This window comes from Podarcis pityusensis, assembly GCF_964106645.2.
Source record: "Podarcis pityusensis genome assembly, chromosome: 11".
Lineage (NCBI taxonomy): Eukaryota > Metazoa > Chordata > Lepidosauria > Squamata > Lacertidae > Podarcis > Podarcis pityusensis.
This window is the reverse complement of record NC_138036.1, coordinates 34,814,890-34,840,236: the sequence shown is the minus strand read 5'-3', so window position 1 is coordinate 34,840,236 and position 25,347 is coordinate 34,814,890. Positions and strand designations below refer to the sequence as shown.

Sequence of the window (25,347 nt, the reverse complement as noted above, 5' to 3'; positions counted from 1 at the left end):
CACTCCTTAATTCTACCCAAATTATGCCACTCTGTAACCTTTTACAAACAGCAGCTAAGGGGAAAGTCATGAAAGCAGGCCAGCTGGACCCCCATGGCCTCCCTGTAATTCAAGCACTTATCGTCTTTGGACATTCAATGGAAATGGCTTTCCGCCCCTTATGTTTACCATTTATTGGTGAGATCTCGGTGCCATCAGTAGAGACCAGTTGAATTGTGTAACTTTCATCACCTTCCAACAGACCATCTTGAATTGCTTGCAAAACTATGGTTTTTTGGGATTCCATCTGTATTAGAATGGAGCAGACAATAGTTCAACTTACAGCTGTCACTTAGTATATTAATAGAAGAGAATGTACCTTCAGTTCTAAGCAAAATTTACCATATCTAATTAATTAAACAATGACAACATTCTGTCAAGACAGATTTAGCCTCTCAGGTGGCTCTTTGGTGAAGCAGAAGGTGTCTAATTACGAATGTAGAAAATGGACACCTCAGAAAAAATGTGGCAATGACTCATCTGGAAGAGAAGTTGTCACCCCTTCTCTAGCAGCAGTAAAAGCCAGACCAATCTCACCACAGGTGATCTTGAATAAATCTTCCTGCTTACTTTCTGAGTCAAGTTAACTGTGCAAATAGTGCACCACATTGGGGCCAAATAACACAACAATTTGTCTCTATAAGTACGGCTGATAGTACTCAGTGGTATTTAGGCATGTTCAGGACCTCATATAGAAGATTGTTTTCTTCAGTTCCATGACCCTCAGATATACTGGTAGAAGGATACACAAGCATCAAAGAAAAAAGGGAAATGGTAGAAAACAGTAGGTTTACCTCAGCAAAGAGAAGAGTCCCATTGAGAGGAGTGAGATCATATTTAGCTGCCTCCTCTAGTATCCAAATGAGCCGAACTTCCCCCTTGCCTCCTTCACTCCGACTTACAGTAAGAAACACATTTGCAGCAGGATCATCAATTGACTGGGGCTCCTTCACGGTTACCTAAAACAACGAAGGCAAGAAAAGGTTAGACCAGATATGTCACACTTTGCACATATGGATGCTAATGTGGGAAAATAAGTGGAAGTTACACACACACACACACACACACACACACACAAAACAAAACAAAACCCCAAGTACCTGGTGTCCAAAGAAAGACAGCACTAACATCCTTTAAGTACCACACATGGAGTACCTGATCCAGTACTGGAACCCCCAATACAGAACCTAGTGTCAGATGCACAGATCCAGTGCCAGGAGGGAACTGTATAGAAGCAGCAGCCAACTTCTGTGCACATACCAGCCTCTCTAGGTTGAAACTAAAACATCTATTTGCTCTCTACACTCAACATTCTGATTCGTGACTCATACTTCCTACTTCTTCTTTTTTTTCCCCAAGTGGGTGGGAAACATACAAAATACTAGTATTTGATTCAACAGAACAATCATTCAGCAAAACCCATCAACAGAAATGTTACAAACTTTGTGGGAAATGTTCAGTTTTCTCTTTTTGACATCTGAAGCAGTGATGACATTTGTGAAACAAATGAATTTGTTTATTACATTTAATTATAAACCTGCTCAGTATGTACCACTTACAGTGTCATATGGACATAACCTAGTGTCCTTCCTGCGCAACAGTCTCCTAGCAACCACAGGCTTGAGGATGATCTGAAACATGCCTATCTTAAAAACCTGCTTACAAATAACATCCTTTCTCTGGTACTGAACCTGGCTACTATGTGCATCTCTAACAATAAAGCTATCTAGGTAAGGGAGCAAACCAAAGATTAATGAAGCTCTGTGTTGGAACACTGGAATACATGGAAACCAAAGAAGCAATTTTGAAATTCAATTTACAGAGAAAAATCCATTTTTTAAAAAATACCATACCATATGCAAGCAATTTTGCTACTTTGTCTTATGTGGAGAGTTTGCCTGTGAAAAATGAAACCAGTTTAAATGCCCAAAATATAAACCTGGCAACTTTGCTCATGACACTTTCCATCACCTTTGGCCTAAAGTAGCCACTGATTCATGCAGCACAGTAAGCCAAACTATGGTTTAAGGAGACTGTGTGAATATGCAGGCTCCCAGACAGGAGTGTGCAGCCATTTTGCTCCTCCCCAATTTTTTCTACTGTTGCACAACGGTGAGCTAAGCTCTTCATGGTTAGTGTGGAGAGAGCTTAACCATGACGCACAAAGCCAAGCCTTTGATTAGCTCAGTGTGATACAGCAGTAAAAGAACCAGAGAGGAACAAAGCAGCTGTGAGCATCTTCCCCCACCAAGCCAACACATTCGCATGGTCTTCCTAATCCACAGTGTGTTTTGCCGTGTTGTGCAAACCAGCTCATTATCAATGAAAAGTTAGGACCTAAGAAATGATGTCCTCCTCTAACAATATGTACTGCAATTTACTTTGTGTCATGACATGATCAAACTTTATGTCTCCCCAAGCCCTTTCTACATCATTGGCAGGGGCAAAGGAGTCACACATTATGATGACATGAAACCGGGGCGTGAGACAAGGTGTACTAAATTGTGGTGGAGGAGAAACTCAGAGGCAGGCTGCCATGTTTTCTGTAGCAGCTAGTTTTGCTCTCAGCCCCAGGGGTAGGTTTGTAGTTCCTACAGAAATATTCCTAATAGAATTATGGAAATAATAATTTTAAAATGATTAAAGAATAAAGGAAGGCTATATAGCCTCTGGACTCATGAGATATGGAGACAAGGAATGGAGGCAGCCCCACAGCTGACATACTGTGTTGACTGGCAGAACAACTTCCAGTTTACTTGAAAAACATGCAAAAGAAGAAGTTCTTCCCTTTCTCAGCCACATGCTTTCTTGTGGTGAATGAGCTGCCATTTCAAGATCCAAGGCTTTACATTTTAGTTTTGTTATACAACAACAGCACTTATAATATGTATACATTATAAAAAAATTATAAAATGTAAGTAGTTTTGTTTGGATGGGTGCTTCATTCAATCTTTCCCTAACATTTTCAAGTAATTGGTGATTCAACAGCTACACAACCAGCACCACACAAACATTTCCAATTGTACCACTTACATGCTTTTCTTCAAACCCAAATACGCCAACAGGAGAGTCATTTGGTGGAATAGTGACAGTCACTTGCACATCCTCCCCTAATCGGGCACCACCTGTCACTCTGACTAAAGTGACAGTGAACATCTCTAAAAACTCAACAAGGTCATCATCTATGATGGTGATTTCTATCACTCCTGTCACCTGGAAAAACAAAACAAAACTCTATGAAATAGGTGACATATATCATTATATGATGAGCATGCTGCGACTTAGACAATACAATCAGTGAATGGCACCCTGCCATAAATCCAAACACAGAGAGCGTACAGTCCTTGTTGAAACCAACAAGTGTATGTACCAGGTGCTTTAAAAAATCCTAAAGGAAGATTAAACATTCTGCGCTGACCTTTGAAACTTGTATAAAACTGTGTTTGCTTTTGGGGTACATTTTTACCTTGCTAGCCATAGACATAGGGAATTATGCAGTGGGCCTTTTAAATCCCTTTCAAATCTTCCATACAAATTCTACATGAAGAATGAAAAGCTGTGAATATGTGAAGGATGATGCTGTGCCTGTGTTCTGTTTTGTTTTTTAAAGAGAGGAAACGTGATGGGCATGCGATGGGACTGTCACGTGATTAACTGCATTCATCATGTGAAGAACATAGTCATGAAAACATAGAAACTAAGGAGTACAGGATGATCTAAAATGTTGTGAATTTTTGCATCAGCATACTCCATACTTCTCCATCAGCAAAAGTTAGGTTCCCGGATGATGGCGTGAAGTCTTCCAGGCTAGCAGTGGCAGGTGTGGCTTCCCAATACAGATTTACTGATCCAAATTTTCCTGCCCCTCGAGCAACTGGTAGCTTCAGAACATTATCTGGTGGAGGAACCTCAAAGCCAGCTACCATTCCACTCATATCCTGGAAAGAAAGCAGTATTTTAAATTCAGCTTGGGACAGTTATTCAGAGCACTATAATGATTGCATTTCTGACATAGAAAAGCCAGGATATCAAACCATGGTTTGAAGTTGGTTTTAAAATCTGGCATGTTCCAAGCCTAGTAGCCATAGCTTTCCTGGTTCAGATGAAACAGGAAACAATGGTTATTTATAGACTTTCTTCTTTAATTGTAGGCCTGTTCCCATGTTACACTGTACAAGCTGCCTCTGCACATGTACAAGTGTTTGTATGAAAAAGCATACACTTGTTGATTTTTACATGTCAACTGCTGAGTGCATAGGTGCACAGACTATACACTTGCTGAATGTTGCATGTGGATAATTGTATGAATGCACAGCTCAGCTATTTGGGGACACAGACTGTGAACTCAAATGTACTCATGACTTGGGCAAAAGGTAGAACAAAGAGGTCGCATGTGTGGTTGAAAGGCTAGTGCAAGGGTGACCAGTGTGGTGACCTCCAGATTTTGTTGGACTCCAGCTCCCATCAGCCCCAGACAACATGACCAATGATCAGAGATGGTGAAAGAAACATCTGTGGGACATCACACTGGCATCCCCAGGGCAAGTGATATCTCAGCTTCTTAAGTTAAGATATAAAATGCCCCAATCAGCCCAACCATCTACAAACAAAGTCAGTTTCAGATTACTGAGACCAAGAATAATGACAGCATGGGGGCATTGACATTTTTCAGTTTGTTCTCACCTTGGCAGCACTGAAATAAAATATTCCTCTAGGATCATCATTCTCTTCAATTGTTATCTCAGCTATTTCTAAGCCAAGTCTTTTCACACTTGGCCCTCCGCCAGTAAGGGATGAGTCCAGCAACTGTACACTGCTAATATTGATTACAAATATCTCCTGTAATTCTGGAATGTTATCCTGTCGGGGTGGAAATGACAAATGGAAAGGTGGAATGTGAATCTCTCAAATACTGGGGGCTATAACAAAATGGACACACTCTCCCCCCATTCTTTTGCTTATGAAAATATTGCATTGTAATTGCATCTTATTATTGTATACGTAAATTGCCCTTGCAAAAATATAAAGACCCCATCACACTTTTATAGAGCTAGCATTTTGGCCATAGTACTTGATTCTAGGCCTAGTTCAGTGGTTCCCAATTAGCTAAGTACTGCGGACCCCCTGTTTTTCAAAAGCCAAGCCACGGACCCCCTACTTTTGAAAATTTTGATATCTCTGTGGTAGTTTTTGTTGTGAATGGTGCCACAGACCCCCTGAGTGTTTTATGTGAACTCCCTCAGGTCCACAGACCACCAGTTCAGAACCACTGGCCTAGTTCACCTCAGTCCAGTCTCAGTGAGCAGACACCAAGGCTGTAATCCTATGCATGGGAGTAAGCACTATCAAACAGAGCGGAAACTATTTCTGTGTAATCACTGCAGCCTGAAAATCTCAGCAGTTACAAACCATACATTCAAAGCACATTGATTCTCCCAAAGAATCCTGGGAATCGCAGTTTACCCCTCAAAGAGCTATAATTCCCAGGATTCTCTGAGGGAAGTCATGTGCTTTAAATATATGGTGTTTACACAGTCTAGGACTCCAAACAGTAATGGGTGCCCTGACCTAACTGTAAACAAGAATTGGGCAGCTGGTTTAGGAGTCCAGTCGAATAAATTAGAATAAACATTTTCGTCTATTCTGAGCTTTGTATAAAGACTATTTACAGAAATATTGTAAAATTAATGAATGTTAGAATGATGTTGGATAGAAATTAAGTGGTTTTTAGCTGCAATACTATAAGGGAATATGAAAAATGGATTACTAACAGGTAAAAATTTAATGTTACAATATTTTAAGATTAAAGATTAGGATAAACAAAGAGGGGAAGGATTTGCTGAACCAACTAACTGAACTGGAATACAAAAAAGGGAGGCGTGAGGAGGTCCGGGAAACAAGCTAATGAAAAATAAGTAATGGAAAGATTGAGTTGTTTTTAACTATTTTTATTTTGTATTTTTCCTTTTTCTATTTTTATTTTGTAATATCTTGAAAATCTTAATAAATATCTTATTAAAAAAAATATTCTGAGCTTTGTAAACCTGGCTGAATTTTAGCACATGTGTGTTATCAAAGTGCACCTTGAGAACATAGGATTGTATCCCATATTAGTCATAAAATTAAGGGTATGGCTAATTGTGTTTCATTAATTTCAATGGGCCTGCTCTGAGCAGAACTTGTTTAGATGCAATCTGTAGGGCACTGATTGTGAACTTTGTTTCCCATCATGGTCTCATACATCACAATGCATCCTCCCACACCCTTATCACATGTGCTTCATGTACAAACGAAGTAGATCAACAGAGCACAGAGGCGGCAGCAGCTGTGGAGTAACAAGCAGCAGAAGTGAATTTGCCTATTTGCTAGATGATCTGGCATGCTGCATCTTTTGCCAGTCATCAGAACTGTCATTTACTAGGCCCAGGAATCTGGGTAGAGTTTGGCTGCTTAGTCACATCAACCATGGAGAGCTGCATGAGTGAAGGAAAAAGATATATTAAAATACTCACTGGCAAAATGACTACATTTACTGAAGCCATTGTCATGTTCGCTGGCATAATAATGGTCTTGTTTTCCAACCTATAATCCTCATTTTCAATGGCTTGATTGACAAGCGGGAGTGAAAAAATGGGCTGGGGGATCAACTGCACACTGATATCACCAGCAAATCCTTGTTCTCTAAGAACATGTAAAGTAACAATGGTGGGTTTCTCTGAAAAGATTGGAGAAAAAACTTGTAATAAAGTTTTAAAATATTTGTTTATTTATTGTTACATTTATATTCCACCCTTTCTCCAAAGAGCTAAAGGCAGCATATACACAACACACCTGTGAAGTAGCTTATCAAGAGAGACATTAGCTGGCCCAAAGTCACTCAGTGGGCTCATGACAGAGTGGTGATTAAAACCCTGGTCCCCCAAGTCCTATTCCAGCACTCTAACCATTACTCCACATTGGATCTCTTATCCAACACGTCTTTGATATAATTTCTGAAACAGAATAAATTTATTTTCTTCTAGTTCAGTGAGTTATAGCTGCAGTGGAAGCATTTCTTGGAGGTGGTGGCAAATGATCGAGATCTGGGGCTAGTAGCACTTTACAATACTTCAAAGCTATATTGGCTTCTGAAGATTTCAAAGAGAGGTAGGAAATTATTTAGCACAGGCAGATCGTGATCTATCGGTAAATCACTGAACATCTGTGGTAGATCACTGGTAGATCACTGGCTCCCCCCAAAGAAGCTCAACATTTTGCCCTGCTCCCCCCCAAAATGGGCCTTTCTCCTCCCTAAAAAAAGCTTAACAACTTTGATCTAACACTGCCAGTCTTTAACGAGATCGCAGTCTCTTGGGTGTTGGCCACCCCTGGCAGAGAGTACAAGAGTATGTGCTCCATAATTTTAAGCAAAGACAGGGGAGACATTATTTTGCTTTTACTTGTTTGCACTTTTTCATTAATCTCCATGTCTTTGCCGTGTCCTATCGTTGAAGGGACACATGTGGCACTGTGGTCTAAACCACTGAGCCTGTTGGGCTTGCTGATCGGAAGGTCAGCGGTTTGAATCCCCATGACGGGGTGAGCTCCCGTTGCTCAGTCCCTGCTCCTGCCAAGCTAGCAGTTCGAAAGTGCAAGTAGATAAATAGGTACCGCTTTGGCGGGAAGGTAAACGGCATTTCCGTGTGCTGCTCTGGTTTTGCCAGAGCGGCTTAGTCATGCTGGCCATATGACCCGGAAAAACTGTCTGCAGACAAACGTCAGCTCCCTTGGCCAGTAAAGCGAATTGAGCGCCGCAACCCCAGAGTTGTTCGTGACGGGACTTAACTGTCAGGGGTCCTTTACCTTTACTTTTTTATCAGTACATTTGATTCAACTCAGTTTTATTCTGGTTGGTCCTTACAAGAACCAAGTAACTAAGAAGTGGTGCCAGAGTTTGATTCCACCATGTTCCAACCCCTTTTCTGTTTGTGTCATATGCTTCAGATTGTAAGCCTAAGACAGGGACTGCCTTATCCCAGGCTGTTCTGGAGTTTTCTTCAGCTGAAGAGTGGCATTAAAATGAATAAAACAATATATTTACTTCAAATAAAACAACAGTTGAAATAACAGAACACACTGTGATGCAATGAATCAGCAACAAATGTTGGGATCTGCCTTGCTTTGCTCCCTTTCATTATATCAGAACTTGAAAAGCATCCAGCAGGGCTAACTGAACAGCAACAACTCATTCAATAAATTACATTTAAAAAATTGCATCAACAGGACCAAGAAAATCTGCCCAAACTGGACATGACTAAAAGCAAATTTAGATGGCTAAAACATGCGAGTCCAAGCCCTGTGCTACAGCAGAGGGTGGAAATATTTTGCGAAGCAAGCCTCGTAAGGTGTTTTGTACTCGGGCACAAGTACAAAATGCATGCACAGAGGATGCAAAGATAATACTGTACATTCTCTTGTTAAAATATATGGATCTCACTGCTATATCACTGCATCTCAAATGTGTTTTGTTTTTTTTTAACTCATTAGGCAGAAAAAAAATACTAAGAGGACTATCTTAACTTTTCCAGTCTGCCAGTGAACAGGAGCACCAGTAGATAGTGGGCTCTACCACTATGGAAGCCTCGGCTGCACCAAGGTGAGCTGAAAGGCCAGCATTTTCCCCACAGATGAAAGTCCCCAAACTTTCTGAGGCAAGGAAGGGGCAGGCTGATGGCAACTTTGGGTCCTCAGGCTCTCCTCAGGGCTGATGTAGTGAGGGCAAGGGAAGCAACAGCTGGCACAAGCCAATAGGTGGATGTACTTCTTTCTTCCCTGCCCCCAATCAAGACTGCTCTGTAAAGCTGAACTGTTCTCATAAAGAGATCTGGAAATATTTTTAATTACCTGCCCATCACCAGCAGGTCCCAGGATGGGTTATAGCAATTTAAATGTTGATATTAAAACCAGTTAAAACAAATTACCATCACAGAAAATGTGCTTTTCACAGGAGGATCACAGAATTGACTCACCTTCAGGTTCTGCTACTTTAACAAAGAGAGAGTCTGTATGCCATCCTACTGTGCCGTAAGGAATGTCATTAGGCAAAATGGAAAGTACAGCTTTTGCTCTGTTTGGATCGATGGTGGCTCCTCTTTTGGGATCCAGAACTCCCATAGTGCTGACACGAGTAAGAGTTATAATCACAGTCTCTGCAACTTCAGGAATGACATCTGCAAGGACTGTTAAGGTGATTGTGGACAAGGCTTGACCTTCCGAAAATGTAATCTAAAGATTTTGAGGAGGAAATATTTAACAGAATGTTTTAAAAGTAGCCTAGGATAAAACATTGATTCAGAAACAGTAGATTGAATTCAACTAAGATCTACTCAGAGTAGAGCCATTGAAATGAATAGGCTTAAATTAGGCATGTTGCAGATTGTACTTTTGCTCATGCAAGTAGTTCATGATTTAGGCTGGTTTGTTCATATCCCATATGGTCTCATGCTCCTCAGGAGCTCATAATGGCTGCATTGCTCACAATGGAAACCAAACTACATTTCAAATGACCAAGTCATTATCCATGATATCACAAGTCAATAGAAGAAAACTTTTTCTCCTGTTAATCTGTCAGCAAACATGATTTTTAGTGCTTACATATGCAACTTAGTAATTAATTAGGTTGCTTGTATACTAGTAATTAGAGCTGTACACAGTTTCTGCAGCTAATATTCAGCTTGACAAAATACGTACCACCCCTGAAGTTGGAAATATATCGTTAATGCTCCCATGGGCCTCCCACTGTACTGTAACACGTCCATAGGTACTTATTAAGCGTTCAACATTCAAGGTGATCAAAGTGTCCTTTTCCATTTCTTCTACTTGTTTAAATAAAGAATTCTAAAAAATGTACAAATGAAATAGAAAAGCATGTGAGCAACTTCAACAGGAATGCATAAAAAGGTTACAGCTAAGTAGCATGGGGGGACGGACGGACTTGATTCTTCATATTTCATTTCCAAATCAATATATAAGGAGTTTTACATATACATTAACTTCACATTTTAAAATAGCCCAAGTTCTCATATGTTTCAGGAAACTAGCATAGAGCAGCAACTAGAATGGTGGACTTGGATTAGAGACCTGGGTCTGAGGCCCTCTTAGCAGTGAAGCTCAGTGGGAGATATTGGGCAAGCTATTCTCTCTCAGACCAACTAACCTCACAGGTTTGTTCTGTAGATAAAATTAAGGGAGATGGAATCCACATATATACCCTAAGCTAAGAGGTGTAAATGCAGTAAATTTAATTTCATGTATTAGTATAATTTGATCCATTGTAAGCTAAGCGAATTACATGATAAAAAGCTCCAAGTTACAGTGAATAACCTGGTGGGCTATTTTGCAAAGGGGGAACTATTTAGACATGATTTTATGTAGCCTCACATCTAACATACTTATTTTCATTCATATAAAAAAGGAGTAAATAATAATAATAATGCATCAGAATGATAGATCTAAGTATTCACATTGCTCTGATATTGGTCCATTGCAAATATATTCTAATATAACTCAATAACCTGGGCAAAAGCAACAACTCCATGGGCATCATCATTTGGTGGTATAATTATGGTAACATAACCATTAGGACCAATTTCTGCACCACCCTTTGGATTTTTCAGCCGTACTCGAAAAAATTCTTCTTCCTCCGGGATTGTGTCATCAAAGATATTGATTGCTATCACAGCTTCTTGATCTCCAGGTTCAAATATCAGTTCACCTGAACTAGCATAAAAACACATATAGAGAGCATAATTATAATTAAAGACTAGTTATCCAAGACAACCATAGCAAAAAAATGGGTTTGTCATGCAAAAATAAAATGTATCACAGACCATAATAATTAAAAGGTATAAATTTGACTCCTAAGTTTTCTGTTACCATTTGCTGTATTTTATGTAGCATTACAAGAAACATATTATTCATACATACTTTAAGCAAACAATTTATATTGTATTTTCTTCCTCTTTTGAGCCAGCATGTAGTAGGGATGGTTATGAGTAGAACATACCTTAACTTTAAACTCCTTTGAACTTAAGAAGACGGAGGAGGTGTTTTTGACTAGATTGAGCAATACATCAGATTAATAAAGACTTTTACCTCCAGGGTGAGGGCGACAGAGGTCTCCCAACAGCTCTCAGAAACCCTTATTAAATGGCAGTCCCCAGGATTCACTGGGGGGAACCATTTCTGTATAAAATGGTATAAGACTGTTTTAAATGTACAATGCAAACGAGGCTTCTATCCTGACTATTTTGGCTCTACAGCATGTCTGTTTACTCCCCTTTCCCTGCCTACTCTATTCTGGGTTTCTACATAGATCCACAGATAGTATTCTCAGTGACTGATTTGTACAAAGCTTTCTGATTTGTACAAAGCTTTCATGTTCACTAGATATTCAAAGGGTCAGAACTGAAGTGTAGATTATAGGATCATATAAGGGTCCCATAAAGTTAAAGCAAAGGGAAGAGAAAGAAGATTGTGGATATGAAAGTTGTTTTAGACATTACAACTAAAACTAGACAGGAAAAACTCATTCCGTCTGCTTGTAAGTCAATGGATAAAATCAGGAACCTACCTCGGTATAAAATCTGATTGGTTGGAGACTGCAGTCAGCTCATAAATATAGGAGTAGGAGTCTGCAGACAAGACAATTAGACTTTTGTTGGAATTAAGAGACACTACACTGACAGTGGTGAAATGATTGGCAGAAGGGGCTTCCAGCAATGGAGAGAACTGGTTTTTTTCTGAGTTCCAAGAATACAGAGCTGATTTATCCTTGCTAGCAAAGAGCAAGTGGCCTGCATCAAGAAACAGAAAAAGGAAATAACTTTAGAGGGACAAATTTAAAATGTTTATATTGAAAGAAAAGAAGAGCTAGTTGGTTAGTTTGCTTTCAATGTTTGTTACATCTAAGCATTTGCTTAACATTTAATTCCTCTTTATATTTTTACTTCAAGTAAAGTTTTCAACTTATTTTTTAAATATGAAAAATAAAGTTTAGAAAAGAATGGTTTTCAGCTATAATGAAATGCTTGCTCTGCCTGGATAAAATTGCTTTAGCAATTAACATTACTTCTGTCTCATCAACTCTTTTTATTTTTCTGTCTAATATTGACATTTCATTTTGATTTCATAGGAAGATTGTTTCCTGCATTAAATTATTTGCTTCTTCTAAACCTGGCATCAATATCCTTCAGTATATTAGTTTCATGTTCATGTTCATGCAACTCCATGATACTACACAGAACTAGTATGCCATACAGAGAAAATACGGTAATATCAGCAACAAAACAACAAAAACATGCCCATTAAATATCATGCCCATTAAGTATCCTTCTAGATTCAGACCTTAGAACACTTTTTGACACCAGAATAAATGTATCCCAATCATTTTCCTGCATATGTACACTGAGAAACCATGGCCAACTGCAACATCTCTCGGCATGCATGTGCAGCAAAAAGGAATATTTGTGCTATTTATACATGATGTTGCCATGTGCATGCTTTTTCCAACAAGGAGATGATACAAAGTGTTGGGAAAGCATTTTGTAGAAGCCAGCTGTAAGAAGACCTTCTCCCCACACCAACCAAAAAACCCACATACCTACACCTGAGGGTGGGACAAAAGTATGGATTTCATTTACAGCTTTTATAAAAAGGGACTGAAAATGCCTGAATGAAGGTTGTCCTGTCTCCCACACAAAAACTTCACATGTATTGTTGGGCCCTGTGGAGAATAAGAAGAGGAAGAGCATAAGCTTGCATGCAAATATTTTAGCCAGATAATCAGGTAATTATTTGCATAGTGACTAGCACTGTAGTACCTAAAAATATTTATTTATTTTATGTATCTCAGGAAAAGCAAAAGTAAGATATAACTATAACCACAGATGGGAGCAACTTCTGGGATTTTATTTATTAATTTCTACCTAAGTGAAAGTATTCGAGAATTTTTTAAAAAAAATATTAAGAATCAAATAAAATGTAGAAATCAAAATAATTGTAAATTACTAGCTTCTGATGTGCTTCTTGAAAAGTATACGCTGCACATTTGATCATTGCTAGCCATCCTGAATTCCTTTTGAAGGAAGAACAAGATAGAAGAAAATAATAATAATATTACTATTACCATTTTTTATTATTCAGTATCATAAGTGTACCTTACATTGGAAAGGACAAGATTTTTATATAATAAAGAGGCCATAGAAACATTTTCTTGATAAGAGTCATAAAGAAGTAATTTCCGTTCCCATTTCATGTTTCTATTTCCATAGTAACAGCTGAATCTTAATGTATTTCTGTCAAACAGCTCTTGTTTGTATGAATACCTTTTGCAAAAATTAGGTAGATGTCAGATCCAGAAATGAAGGCTTTGGCTCTTGTTACGCCATTGATTGGCACTTCATGAAGCTTTCTAAATTTGTTATCTGACCACTGGTATAAAAGAGGAGCATGTGAGGTGTCTGATGGAGCCACAACTAGATATGTAGTGCCTCCCCTTGAGAAAAGATCCACACTTAGAACTCCATTCACCGAGAGCTGATGATGGAATCTAAAGATGCCATTATCCCAGAGGAAAATCTGTAGAAAATGAGGGGAGAAGAAAACACCTCTTGTTACAGCTCAGACTATATACAAGGAAATCAGAAGTCATGTTAAAATGTCATTAAGCCCAACATTAAGTCATTAAGAGCCAGTGTGGTGTAGTGGTTAGAGTGTTGGACTAGGACCTGGGAGATCAGGGTTCATAATCTTCATTTAGCCATGAAGTTCACTGGGTGAACTTGGTCCAGTTTCTCACTCACTCTCAACTTAGCATTCCTCACAGGATCATTGTTGTGAGGATAAAATGGGGACGAGGGAAAGTATGTATGCCACATTGAGATATAAATATAATAAACATATGAAATACTGGCATGGTGTTTATTTAGGATATGAAAAATCGGGATATGCCTCTTGTAAGTCACACCCTCAAAATGAGCTTGAGGTTGACTGATCAACTGAAGCATTCATGAAAGTATCAGAAACAAATGCAGTACTTACAAACAGAAAGCTATGATAGGGTACATGTAAGTCCAATACAACCCAAATTTCTAACTTATTATTTGTCTATACCAGAACAAGCAGTTTAGTCAGTAAGCAAAGAAGCACCTCTGACAACTCCAGAATAATATAGCTTATATTAGCTATATTTATTCCAGCTATATTTATTGGTGTGCTTTAGAAATCTTGTTTATGAAAATATATAGTAGGCATCTGCAGTCAATTTACAAATTATTGAACAACGACAGAAATTACCCCCGTCTTCTTACTTCAATTACATCAAATTGAATTTGGTGCATTATTTCTACTCAGATGCTTAAACCATTCAGAATGCTGCAAAAGTTCTGAATACATTGATCTCAAACAGTCGAAAGAACAAGCACACATTACACAGGAAGAATAAGGAAGGTCTTTCAACCTGGAGAGAATTGGATTCAGGCATACAACTTGCAATAACCAAGTAGTGGTTTTGGTCCAAACTGAAAAACTTTATATCACTGCTATCCGGCACAAAGATGGTCTGGATCTGCAAGGCAAAAAAAGATTTATCAAATTTAGGGCATTAACACGCATGTAATTTATTTAATATTGTACTATAATGTAGCGAATGGAGAAGAACAGAAGGCAAGAGGCGGGCGGGCAGGGTCCCAATGAAATTTTAAAGACCCAGGTCTGCCACTGAAGAGAGGGTGGAAAACAAATACAAAATAGGTAGCTGACATTTCCTCCATTATGCCTAATTGCTGCTTGGAGCTTGATTTAAATTTGGGAAACAAGGGGGGAATTCTCCTTACTCCAGCCCAGTTTGGACCCCCTTCCAACTATATGACAACTATCACAGGAAAGCATGCTGAGAGTGAATGCACTCCACCAAATCTATGTAAGTATATTGGGTTTAAAAAACTTTTGGATGAGCTAAAAACGTTACCTGTAGCATCTGGAATCCAGGGGTGAAGGAGTACACAGTGTTGTTAGAAGGTCTATCTTGTTTCATTCCACCATGAGTAATTATTAGGTAGGAAGCGCCATTGATTTGAAATGCCATGCATTGATGAGGATTCGCAATACTAAAATCCTAAGGGGGGGAAATCATGGCGTCAATGACTTAAGCACTTTTAGTACCATGCACGAACAATTGTTTTAAAACAAAAACATTTATTTAATGTTATATTAAGGTGAGATGAAGGCAGGTTCCAAAGGAGATTCTCTGTACGTAAGAAGAGAATGTTGGATCAGGTCAAAGGTCCATCTAGATCATCATTCTGTTCTCACAGCTGTCAAGCAGCAGTAATGGTTGGTGAGGCAGGGCAGAGTTGCTCACCTGCTTTTCCAACACTGAGCATTACTGCCAGTTGCTGAGAGGGAGGGGTACAAGGTGCAGAGAGCTAAGCACAGTGCAGGTGCACTGGCGGAGCCAATCCAACATTCCTGCCACTGTGCTCGTACCACACTGAGCTCTCCGTGCCTTGTGCCTTAGCTTCTAAGGAACCAGCGGTGGTGCTTGATGTTGAAAAAGCAGGTGAGCAGCTCTGCCCTGCCTGCCCTGCCCCACCAACTGGCAACACTTCAAGCCCGTAGAGATCCAGGTTTGAGAAGCCTGTGGCCCACCAGATGTTGTTGGACACTGGCTCCCTGTTACTGTTGTTGCAATATTTTGTATGTCCTGAAACAGTGCTAATATTAATCCGGATTATTCCTGAGTGCTGTTCTTTCCATTTTATTTTCACATGGGAACACTTTGTTTTCTAACAGTGTATATACCTCAACAGGAACGAAAACTCCCCGCCACTGGAATATTGAAGAATTTACAGCTGGGTACGTCCGCAACAATATGCCATAGAGAGAGTCCCCTGCTGCAATGAAGCACCAGCTGGATATTGGTTCTTCTGCAAAACTTTGTAAAATGGACAACACGCTTAATCCACCTTCTGCAACAAGAAGAAAATATGCACCAATTACTGTGTGTATTGGCAGGGGAAAAAGAAAGAGAACCCCATATTATAGAAACGAGGGCTCATCTCAAACTCAAAAGCAGAAAAAGTGTGCAGCAGAGAAAATAGTGATAGATTTACAGCCAGTGACATTGGTCAAGTCAGCTCCTGGGTACAACTTAATTCTCCTTGTTTTATTAGGCCAATTTGTAATATTTGATTTTAAAAAACCTACTCATGAATTGACTTACTTATCCCAAATGCAGAATCAGACTGTGTTTCCCATTCCACACTCACTGATGTGTTCATCCCATTGCTCCGGGATATTTTCAAGTAGACTGTAGTGTTGCCTTCTTCAGTTATGAGAGAATTTGTCCTAAAAGTTATGGAGACCGTTACTAAAGTAAAGAAATTAATGTCCTTCATAAGACTAGGGTATGGAGGGCCTTCACGAAACTAGGATCTGAGGCCTGTTCCATCCTCCAAACCATGGGATTGGGTACATTAAGTGTGAAAAGACCCACTAGGTCCAGCAGTTATGGAATCTGACTGGAAAATAATACAGTGGAACCTCGGTTTTTGAGCGTCTCAGAAGCCAAACGTTTCGGAACCCAAACACTGAAAGCCCGGAAGTAATTGCTTCCATTTTTCAATGCACCTTGGAAGTTGAACAGCTTTCATTGTGTGTTTTTCCATTTTCTCATTGCTGACAGTCCTTTGTGCTTTGGTTGTTGAACACATTTCAGAAGTCGAACGGTCTTCCGGAACAGATTACGTTCGACAACCAAGGTTCCACTGTACCTCCAATAGGCATGACAAAATTCATTTGCACCAACATGAAAGAAAATCACTATAAGGTTTTATATTATTTATTTCACCCCAAATAATATAATTAACACATATGTTACATATGTAGTAGATATACCCTGCTGTGCAAACTGTCCTGGGTGGGGTGGGAATTGCGACTCAGATTTGAAGGTCCCATGAGCAGCTCTGCTCATGTAATGTTTATGATGGAGAAGGAGGGGTCAATTTTTTCTGATTCCTCTTTCCCTTGTCACCCCCTATGCCACAAGGAAAGCTGTGGGAGGCGGTACAGGCTGGGAATCAGCAAAAAAAACAAAACAACCCTTTCCCCTTTCCTCCTGTGGGAGCTTCCTCTGCATTTCATTATTTTCCTCAAATGGAGGGAGCACGTCTGTTCATGCAAGGGATATTCTGGATCCCACCCTGTAAATGCAATTAATAAAATGTCAAACTATGAAGTGTCATAACTCCCATCATCTTACTTTGGGCCTTCTAAGGTATTTTTATGAAAATAGAATTGTTCTTTAGTAAACAGATTCATGGACATCTACAAAAAAAAGTTAGGTGCAAAACACTGGTAGAATCCAAAGACATCTACTATTAAAGAATGGATTATCAAGGTATGGCAGCTAGCATGATTGTCTAAAGTGAGTGAAATTTAGGGATTAGGAGGTAATAAACAGAACACAGTTGTTTTTTGTTAAGAGCTGACAACAGTTAATTGAGTTATGAAAATGAAAAATATGTAATGATATCAGTGCTTATAGTTGTGTATTTAATGATATATCTTAGATATGTTTGACTTATGGGTTTATAAGCATCTACATTTATCAGTATTTTAACATAAATTTTTAAAAATGAATAATTGAACCAACATAAAATGCAGGACAATATCCTATCCACAAACAAACAAACAAAAAGTGGCATTTACTATGATGGCATTGCTGGTATACCTATTTGAAACTGGGAAGATACTGAAAAGTCCCAATGGGGCTTGATTCTGCAACACTGTGATAAAAGTTTCTACTCTTGTGCCCAGTCTGGCTCCACCTGTTGGACTGAACAAGGTAACAACAAAATGTTCATCCATTTCTGGTTCAGTATCTAGTATGGCAGTTATATGCAAAGTCTGTAAGAGAAAACAAATGTATAAAGCGAAATTATTGCATAGACAATGACAATGAATTTTTGAAACAGGAAGTAGATAGATGCCAACTTCACTATATTATATTGGAACTGTTCTACACATTACACATAATAAAATGGCGGAATTCTGGACTGTAACATTTCAAACACTGAAATCATATTTTCATATAAAAATAGAAAAACCTGTTTTTGAATGATCCACCATGCAAATTTTCACTTATAGTATATTTTTGTACATAATTTTTGCTAATTTAAGCATTTTACTCTGTACTTTCCTCTCATATATAGTTTATTGTAACACATCTTTGGGTTGGAAAATTGCATCATAAAATTTGGAGGTGTGTGAATTTTGAAGGAAAGCAAAGTTTTGTTTTGTATATTGGTACAGAAAACAATAAGTATAGGTTCTCATTAAAATAGGAATTTCTTCCTCATCACTATATGAAACCAAGTAACAATTCTTCCATTTTGTAATAACTACCTGCATATTACCTTGAATCTGACTCCCTCTTCTAGAACAACATAGCCTTGTGATGGAGTCAAATCTATAGATGCTTCAGAAGAATTTATCTCTCTCACAAGATACTGGACAGTCACAGTTCCAAAGATTCCCTGAGGAGGTTCCCTGATAATGGTGAGTACTGCAACACTTTCCATTAAAAATAGTGCTGATGGTTCCCTTAGAAAGAAATGTTCACTGTTGTTGAAGGACAAAACTCCATGGCCATCATCACTGGCAAGGATGGTAACAGTGGCTTTGAACAGAAAATGAATGCAATTATTAAAATTCATCTAGGATAATCTTACCCATATTATACATACAGGAGCAAAAATGCAAATGTGTTGCTATACAACCCCAAAATAATGCTGGATCTTAGAATCAACTATTAAGTATGTGTTTTCCATTGTACAACATTTAACATGTGATGCTACTATTTCTTCAACTAATTGCAAAACAATACCACAGATTGTTTGCTGCTAATAGAGGCAAACTGGTTGCCGTTGTGTAGCAGAACACATTTCAGTGATCGCTTGCTGCTGTCAATGAACAGTCTCCAATCTTTGGGTTCGTACTGTGGCACTCCAAGCTTGAGCAGAACCTGCACAATATCTGCACAGTACATCAAGTCCTTCTCTTCTGAGAAAAAACGGAGGTACTCTTGATGCCTGTTGCGGAAGAAGCTGATGCGAGCACTGTCAGAGAGGAAGTTTTTTTCCTTCAATCTGGATGCCAACAGTTTGGCAGAGTCCTTTGACAAGCTGAGGTCGCGAACTAGATCACTCAACTCCTTTTGGAAAAATGGATGTGGAGCATCATCTTCAAGAACCACTTCTTCTTCTTCATGTCCTTCAACACTGGAGGCATATTCGTCACTAATGTCAGGAAGTTCTCCGAAGATAGGCACTGGAATTTCATCACAATGAGCTACAGGACGACGTGCTGATTGAAGATCAGGATACTTCATGGGGCGGCTGCCCCATTAACTTAGTTTTGATCCCCCAACTTTATGCTTTGCCGCACCAATTTATGGAAGATTTCAAGGTTTTATGACTTCAAACTGATCCCTTTTCGACATAATCACCCAGAACTATCGGACCTGAATACTTCTTGTCATTAAAATAATCATTTCCAATCAAAACAATTATTTGACATAGCATTTTACCCCCACCAACTTCTTCTAAAATGCTCCACACAAGCGTACATGTGAACAAAAACGTAAAAAAACGACATGTGGCCATAGCTCAAAAACTTGACCTGATTGAGCAAAACCAATGTGATTTTTGGATTCAGCGCATCAGATTCGTCCTAAATCAACTGAAAAAACGCAGACAACAAATTTGTTGTTGACCAGTGTAATTATCCACTGGGGTTAACTATGGTTTGTACAATGTAATTCTGTAATCACAACATACAGAACTAGTTTTAAGCTTAGTTAATGTTACCTGTTGTGTTTTCGCCTAACTCTAACCCAAGGGATGGGTTTGTCAGAATAAGCTGGAATCTCTCATCCCCTTCAGGAATCTCATCATCAAAAATCATAACATCAACATATTTATACCTTTCTCCATCAGCAAAAGAAAGTGTCTAGCAACAAAACACAATGACACGGTATTTTAGAACATTTCAAAATTCAATACTTCATAAAAATTCAACAAATAAAGATAGGAAGAAAGATGCAAATCTTAGGTGACTTTTCCAAACCAGTGATGGTAAGTATTAAAGACATTATAAATCCTTTTCAGATGACAAATGAGTATTCAAGGCACATGTGGAGCTCAGGAATGTGATCCTATCTGCCTTTCATCCTCACTTCCAAGTACTTATCTGAAGGTCAGAACTGAACCTACATGTCTATATATAATATATACACTTACAAGCTCTCTCCATGCAGCTGTGAAACCTGCCTTTTTCATGGTTCCTGATCATATGGTGCATTGATCATACATGAATAGATCTGTTCTGACCTTTGGGTGAATGCCCGGAGGTTGTAAGTGGGCTCGATCCCTCTCCTCTCTTACATTCATATTATATGTGCTCACCATATGAAAAAGGTTCCATATGTGATTTATTATTATTATTATTAACCTGTCAAGATGTTTGTGCTTCCTTTCCCTTCTAGAAAGCAATCTAGGTTCTCCTTTCTTCTCCTTCCAGCCCTAGAATTTAAAAATTCTAACTAGGCATGTTGTCTGATTATATTTCACTGCTGAAACAAATCAGATGGCTGGTACTATGGTGAAAAGTATTTTTTATTAAGGTTAGTTCTTACCTGTGAGGAAAAATTAAAATCCAGCCCTTGATGTGCTTCCAGATTCTGAGCATACAAGAACAAGGACACTTTGCCGAAAGATCCTCGGTCCCGGAATGCCACTAATGTCAAACTTCCATTTACTTCACTTATTTCAAAACTGTTGGGGGAAAAGAAGTACAGCCCTTCCCAATTATATGTATTGACAACAAGTTTATGATTTCATTGGCAATATTCAGATACTTCATTAGGGTTGCCATATGTCCGGGTTTCCACGGACACATCTGGGAATCGGGCAGCTCAGCAACTCTGTCAGGATTTTCACTTTTGGGAATATGGCAACCCTAACTTTATAGACAACAAGTGATATGCTGGTAAAATGGGGATCAGCTGAGGCGCTAGTTGCAAAAATACTTTAGTTATGGGCACTAATATACTTGGGGAAGGGAAATAGCTCAGGGGTACAATGTTCACTTTGCAAGCAGAGTGTCCCAGGTCCAATTCCTAGATAGGATACACACACACACACACACACACACACACACTCCAGGTAGCATGCATAGTTCCCACACCCCAACATCAGTCAGAAAATTTAGTGTCTGAGTGAGGATTTCAACCAAGATCTCCCAGGTATAACACAGTGTCTCCCACATATAGCTATAGGAATTCCAAAGAGCCTAACCTGCTATTTGAAATTAGGAAACTATAAGCATTTGAGGAGTTGGGGGAAGCAAATTCTGAGGGGAAAACTCTTAGATAAATCAGGATACTCTGGAGTATCCTATCCATTGGATCATAGGTTTTATCTAGAATTCATCTGAACTTTGACTGCTCAAAACTATCAACTGTGTAACACCAGAGGAAACAGTTCAGTGCTCAAACAACTGAAAATAAACATAAGCTGAAGATGAGACTTACTTTGTGTTTTGCCAGCCAACTACTCCTCTTGCTCCATCATTTGCATCAATAATAACCTGTGCTGCTAAACCATCCACATCTAAAGATAAAATAGGTTTTAGTAGCGCATAATATTTTAAGCATTGTTCAGATTTCTGGATGATGCACAAATGTTTTGAGAACAGTGGATATTTATTACTATATTTATATATTTATGAGTTACCAAAGTCAATAAACAACATCTATCCACAAAGTATGGGAGTTGATTAGTTCTGAAAGCAGATGCATTGTCTTTACTGAATGAAAGCAATAGAACAGACATCTAATTATACCACAGGTCTAAATATTTTCTACACTACCTCTAGAATACACATCTCAAGCGAACTACAATATATTTTTCTATTTACCTTTAAGTTTGTAATGAATTAACCCAGCCAAGTCTATAGATATGCAAATAAAGGAGGTCAAAGATAAAATATTAGAGGTATACTGAAAATAGCCAGATGCATTAGGAGTACTGAAAGCACAGACTCAGTCCATGCCCAAGTCAGTTACTTGCTGAAAGGGACTAAGGATGCAATGCTATACAGAGGGATTGAGGATTTAGAGCAGTGTTTCTCAAACTTGGGTCCCCAGCTGTTGTTGGACTACAACTTCCATCATCCCTAGCTAGCAGACCAGTGGTCAGGGATGATGGGAGTTGTAGTCCAACAACAGCTGGTGACCCAAGTTTGAGAAACACTGATTTAGAGGAAGCTCAACTGCACCAATGGAACAGCAGATATGCCACCGCATATCAGCTACATCTTTGAAAACCCCACCCTACTTATATGCCAACAGAACACTCCCAGGGTAGAGCAATAACTGTCAGCAAAAGTAGTGGGTGCAATGGCCAAAATTAGCAAATTTACATCATATCCTATACTCCTCCAGATCACACCACCTGTGTCAACAGCAGAACTTTACACCAGTCCCAGATCTGGTAGAGAAACTCAATGACAGCCACTCCCTATCATGTCAGAGCATATGGTATCATGCAACCCAACACCCAACCACAAAGGGAGAACACAACTCAAATGACAGAGTGTGTGGCACAGGTCTGTAGTTCTCAGGCCTTGTGGCATATACACTTAAGAGCTCCAAAGAAGGCGCTTTGGTGAGAGGAAATTATGGAGAATGGGCAGTTTGCATTTTTCACAAAACAGTTTGGCTTCACTATCACAACATAGATGGGAATTTGAGTACATTGCTAACACTTTCCCAGAAGAGGCTGGTCAGGTAGGAGGGGGAAGGGTAAAGTGGCAGGGAGGTTGGTGCAGTGGACACACACTCCGGGGCTTCTGCTGGTGCATTTGCACTATACTGACAGCGCAGCCTTTGCCGCACGCCATCTCAGTAAGCAACAGTGACCTGCCTGCCAAGAACCTTACGTAGGTATTCCACCCCAACCGATGAGCCACTTCTGCACTTTTCTACCAGGAACCCTACCAAGCCATACCTGTATTTAAATGCAAATACAGCTTGAATGCTATGCATTTAATGTAAGGTGCTGTCTGATGCACACCAAAAAGTATTTTGAAAGCTTTTGTATTTATAAAAGTTAGTGCAAGAAAATATATCCAAGTCACACACTGCGTATATTACTTGATATATACTTGATATATAGTGTGGCGCTAATGCAAAGATGTGAAATGCATACCAAGTCTGGGAGGGAAAGATGTCAAAGGATGCATGATGAGTTCCACAGACGTAAGATTAACCAGAAAGAATTCTTGTAACTCTGGTACATCATCCTGAAAAACAGAAATACAATAAATGCTCATGCTATTGTATTTTAACATGCATTTCAAGAATAATCAAAGAAGGCCCTCTTTAACATCCTAAAACAGGGGTAGGGAACCTTCAGGGGGTCAAATGCCAGTGGTAGGTGGGGCCAGAGCCAAGACTGAGAGGAGCAAGGTATGAGACATTCATTCCTTATGCTCCCACCCCTGCCTTAGAGTACTTATTACACAAGGTCGTTTGAGTCTTCTCTCCCAAAAGATAATTAATTACCTGCCCTCAGGTGGGTCTTCACATAACATATGTAAAATAATATATGATGTAATTTTAAATGATTTACAGTCATACCTTGGGTTACAGATGCTTCAGGTTGCGTGTTTTCGGGTTGCGCACTGTGCTGAATCCGGAAGTACCAGATCAGGTTACTTCGGGTTTCGGCGCTCGCACATGTGCAGAAGTGCCAAATTGTGACCCACGCATGCGCAGACGCAGCGCTGCGGTTGCGAACACTGTGGGTTGTGAACGTTTCTCCTGCACGGATCATGTTCACAACCCGAGTGTCCACTGTAACAGTGACAAGAGCTGGTTCTGTCAATGAAGATTTACTGCATAGTGTAGCCAAGAGATTGAAAATGAAAAATGTGTAGTGATCCATTATTACATCACACTGGTTGTGACGGCAGCCAAATAAACCAGCTGATCTCACTTGTATGCATCTCATATCTCTGTTTGTAACTGTTCCCCATGACTTATCAACCATGGGTGGGTGGTTGCATCTACAATTAACTCCATACAGCAATAAAATATACATAGCATAAATATGACTCTGTTATATTCAAAGTATTATGGCCTAAATCCTGCATCCATCAGAATCATTTTTTGTTGTTGAATGGAATTACTATTTACCTCTAGAATAGTAACATTTATGGTAGCCAATGTTTCACCTTCTCCTAAAAGCAGTGACCCCGATACAGGTATGTAATCAACTCCTGGTTCAGCCAAAATCACGTCGGTTTGATTCCTTATGCCAAGAAATCCTGGAACTGTTGCATAGGTGAGATTGATAACACCTAGTGAGCATGCAAGAAAAGACTTCAGCAATAATTCCAGTCAAGGGAGTTGAAACATGAAGAGACATAAATAACTCTTGTCAATTCCATATATTCTTGTGGAAGTGAGAGGTATGTAAAATGACTTACATATGCGACAAATTTATGAAAAAACAGTAATTTACATTCAACAACTAGAATCTGCTCCTGTTCAGTATTTCAGACATGTTTTCTTTCCAGATATTCCAATTCCACCTCCACCCTGATACAATATTCTATCGCATTTCGTTGGTGGTGGTGCCCTTAGAGATAATCTGCAAACTGTGGATGGGGCTAAAGCAGGCAGCAATATAGCCAGAGCAAAAATAGTCAGTCACCAACTCACACAATCTCTTTCCCCTACCCGCTCTTCCCATGGGCCGGAGGTTCCCCATCTGAGCTAGTAGAAAGGTGTGTGTGTATGTGTGGGTACACACACACATGCAAGCATTATTAAATACATAAAATTAATTTAGAATCCAACCCACTCCACATACCAACCTAGAGATCCAAATTCTCTGTTAATGAAAAGCTGAATGGTTTTATTTCCCTCTTGTACCAAAACAACTCTAGATGAAGGAGCAAAACTCAGAACTCCATGTGGTTCATCACTCGCCTCTACTGTCAAAACTGCTTCATAGCCTTGGCTATCCAAGATAGCAGCTCCAGAAGAAGCAATCCCTGAAAAACAAAATCAATAGACTATGTTAATCAGAACTGTCACCCACGGTATTTTGTTGCTGTTGTTTAAATAGCCCAAAGATCAGTTTAGTTGTTTCTTGAAGATGCTGCAAACTCTATAATTTAACTCAAGCACTATCTCTTAAA

At 39.2% G+C, this 25,347-nt stretch overlaps 1 protein-coding gene across 4 annotated transcripts in view; it reads right to left on the bottom strand.

Annotated features, from left to right (window-relative positions):
- Positions 1-25,347, bottom strand: part of ADGRV1 (adhesion G protein-coupled receptor V1) — a 236,191-nt gene that overhangs the window by 131,513 nt on the left and 79,331 nt on the right. For all 4 annotated transcript variants that reach the window (XM_080972136.1, XM_080972135.1, XM_080972133.1 and 1 more), the window contains 24 exons: positions 25,021-25,200; positions 24,338-24,501; positions 23,349-23,442; positions 21,671-21,749; positions 20,774-20,912; positions 19,947-20,088; positions 18,495-18,757; positions 17,810-17,985; positions 16,301-16,425; positions 15,880-16,046; positions 15,047-15,193; positions 14,537-14,644; positions 13,404-13,656; positions 12,680-12,802; positions 11,651-11,873; positions 10,593-10,797; positions 9,769-9,915; positions 9,048-9,303; positions 6,552-6,754; positions 4,723-4,899; positions 3,795-3,977; positions 3,073-3,252; positions 834-998; positions 169-286 (listed from right to left, as the gene is read on the bottom strand). In XM_080972136.1, the coding sequence (XP_080828262.1) occupies positions 169-286; positions 834-998; positions 3,073-3,252; positions 3,795-3,977; positions 4,723-4,899; positions 6,552-6,754; positions 9,048-9,303; positions 9,769-9,915; positions 10,593-10,797; positions 11,651-11,873; positions 12,680-12,802; positions 13,404-13,656; positions 14,537-14,644; positions 15,047-15,193; positions 15,880-16,046; positions 16,301-16,425; positions 17,810-17,985; positions 18,495-18,757; positions 19,947-20,088; positions 20,774-20,912; positions 21,671-21,749; positions 23,349-23,442; positions 24,338-24,501; positions 25,021-25,200 (4,017 nt within the window). The remainder of the gene's footprint in view (positions 1-168; positions 287-833; positions 999-3,072; positions 3,253-3,794; positions 3,978-4,722; positions 4,900-6,551; positions 6,755-9,047; positions 9,304-9,768; positions 9,916-10,592; positions 10,798-11,650; positions 11,874-12,679; positions 12,803-13,403; positions 13,657-14,536; positions 14,645-15,046; positions 15,194-15,879; positions 16,047-16,300; positions 16,426-17,809; positions 17,986-18,494; positions 18,758-19,946; positions 20,089-20,773; positions 20,913-21,670; positions 21,750-23,348; positions 23,443-24,337; positions 24,502-25,020; positions 25,201-25,347) is intronic.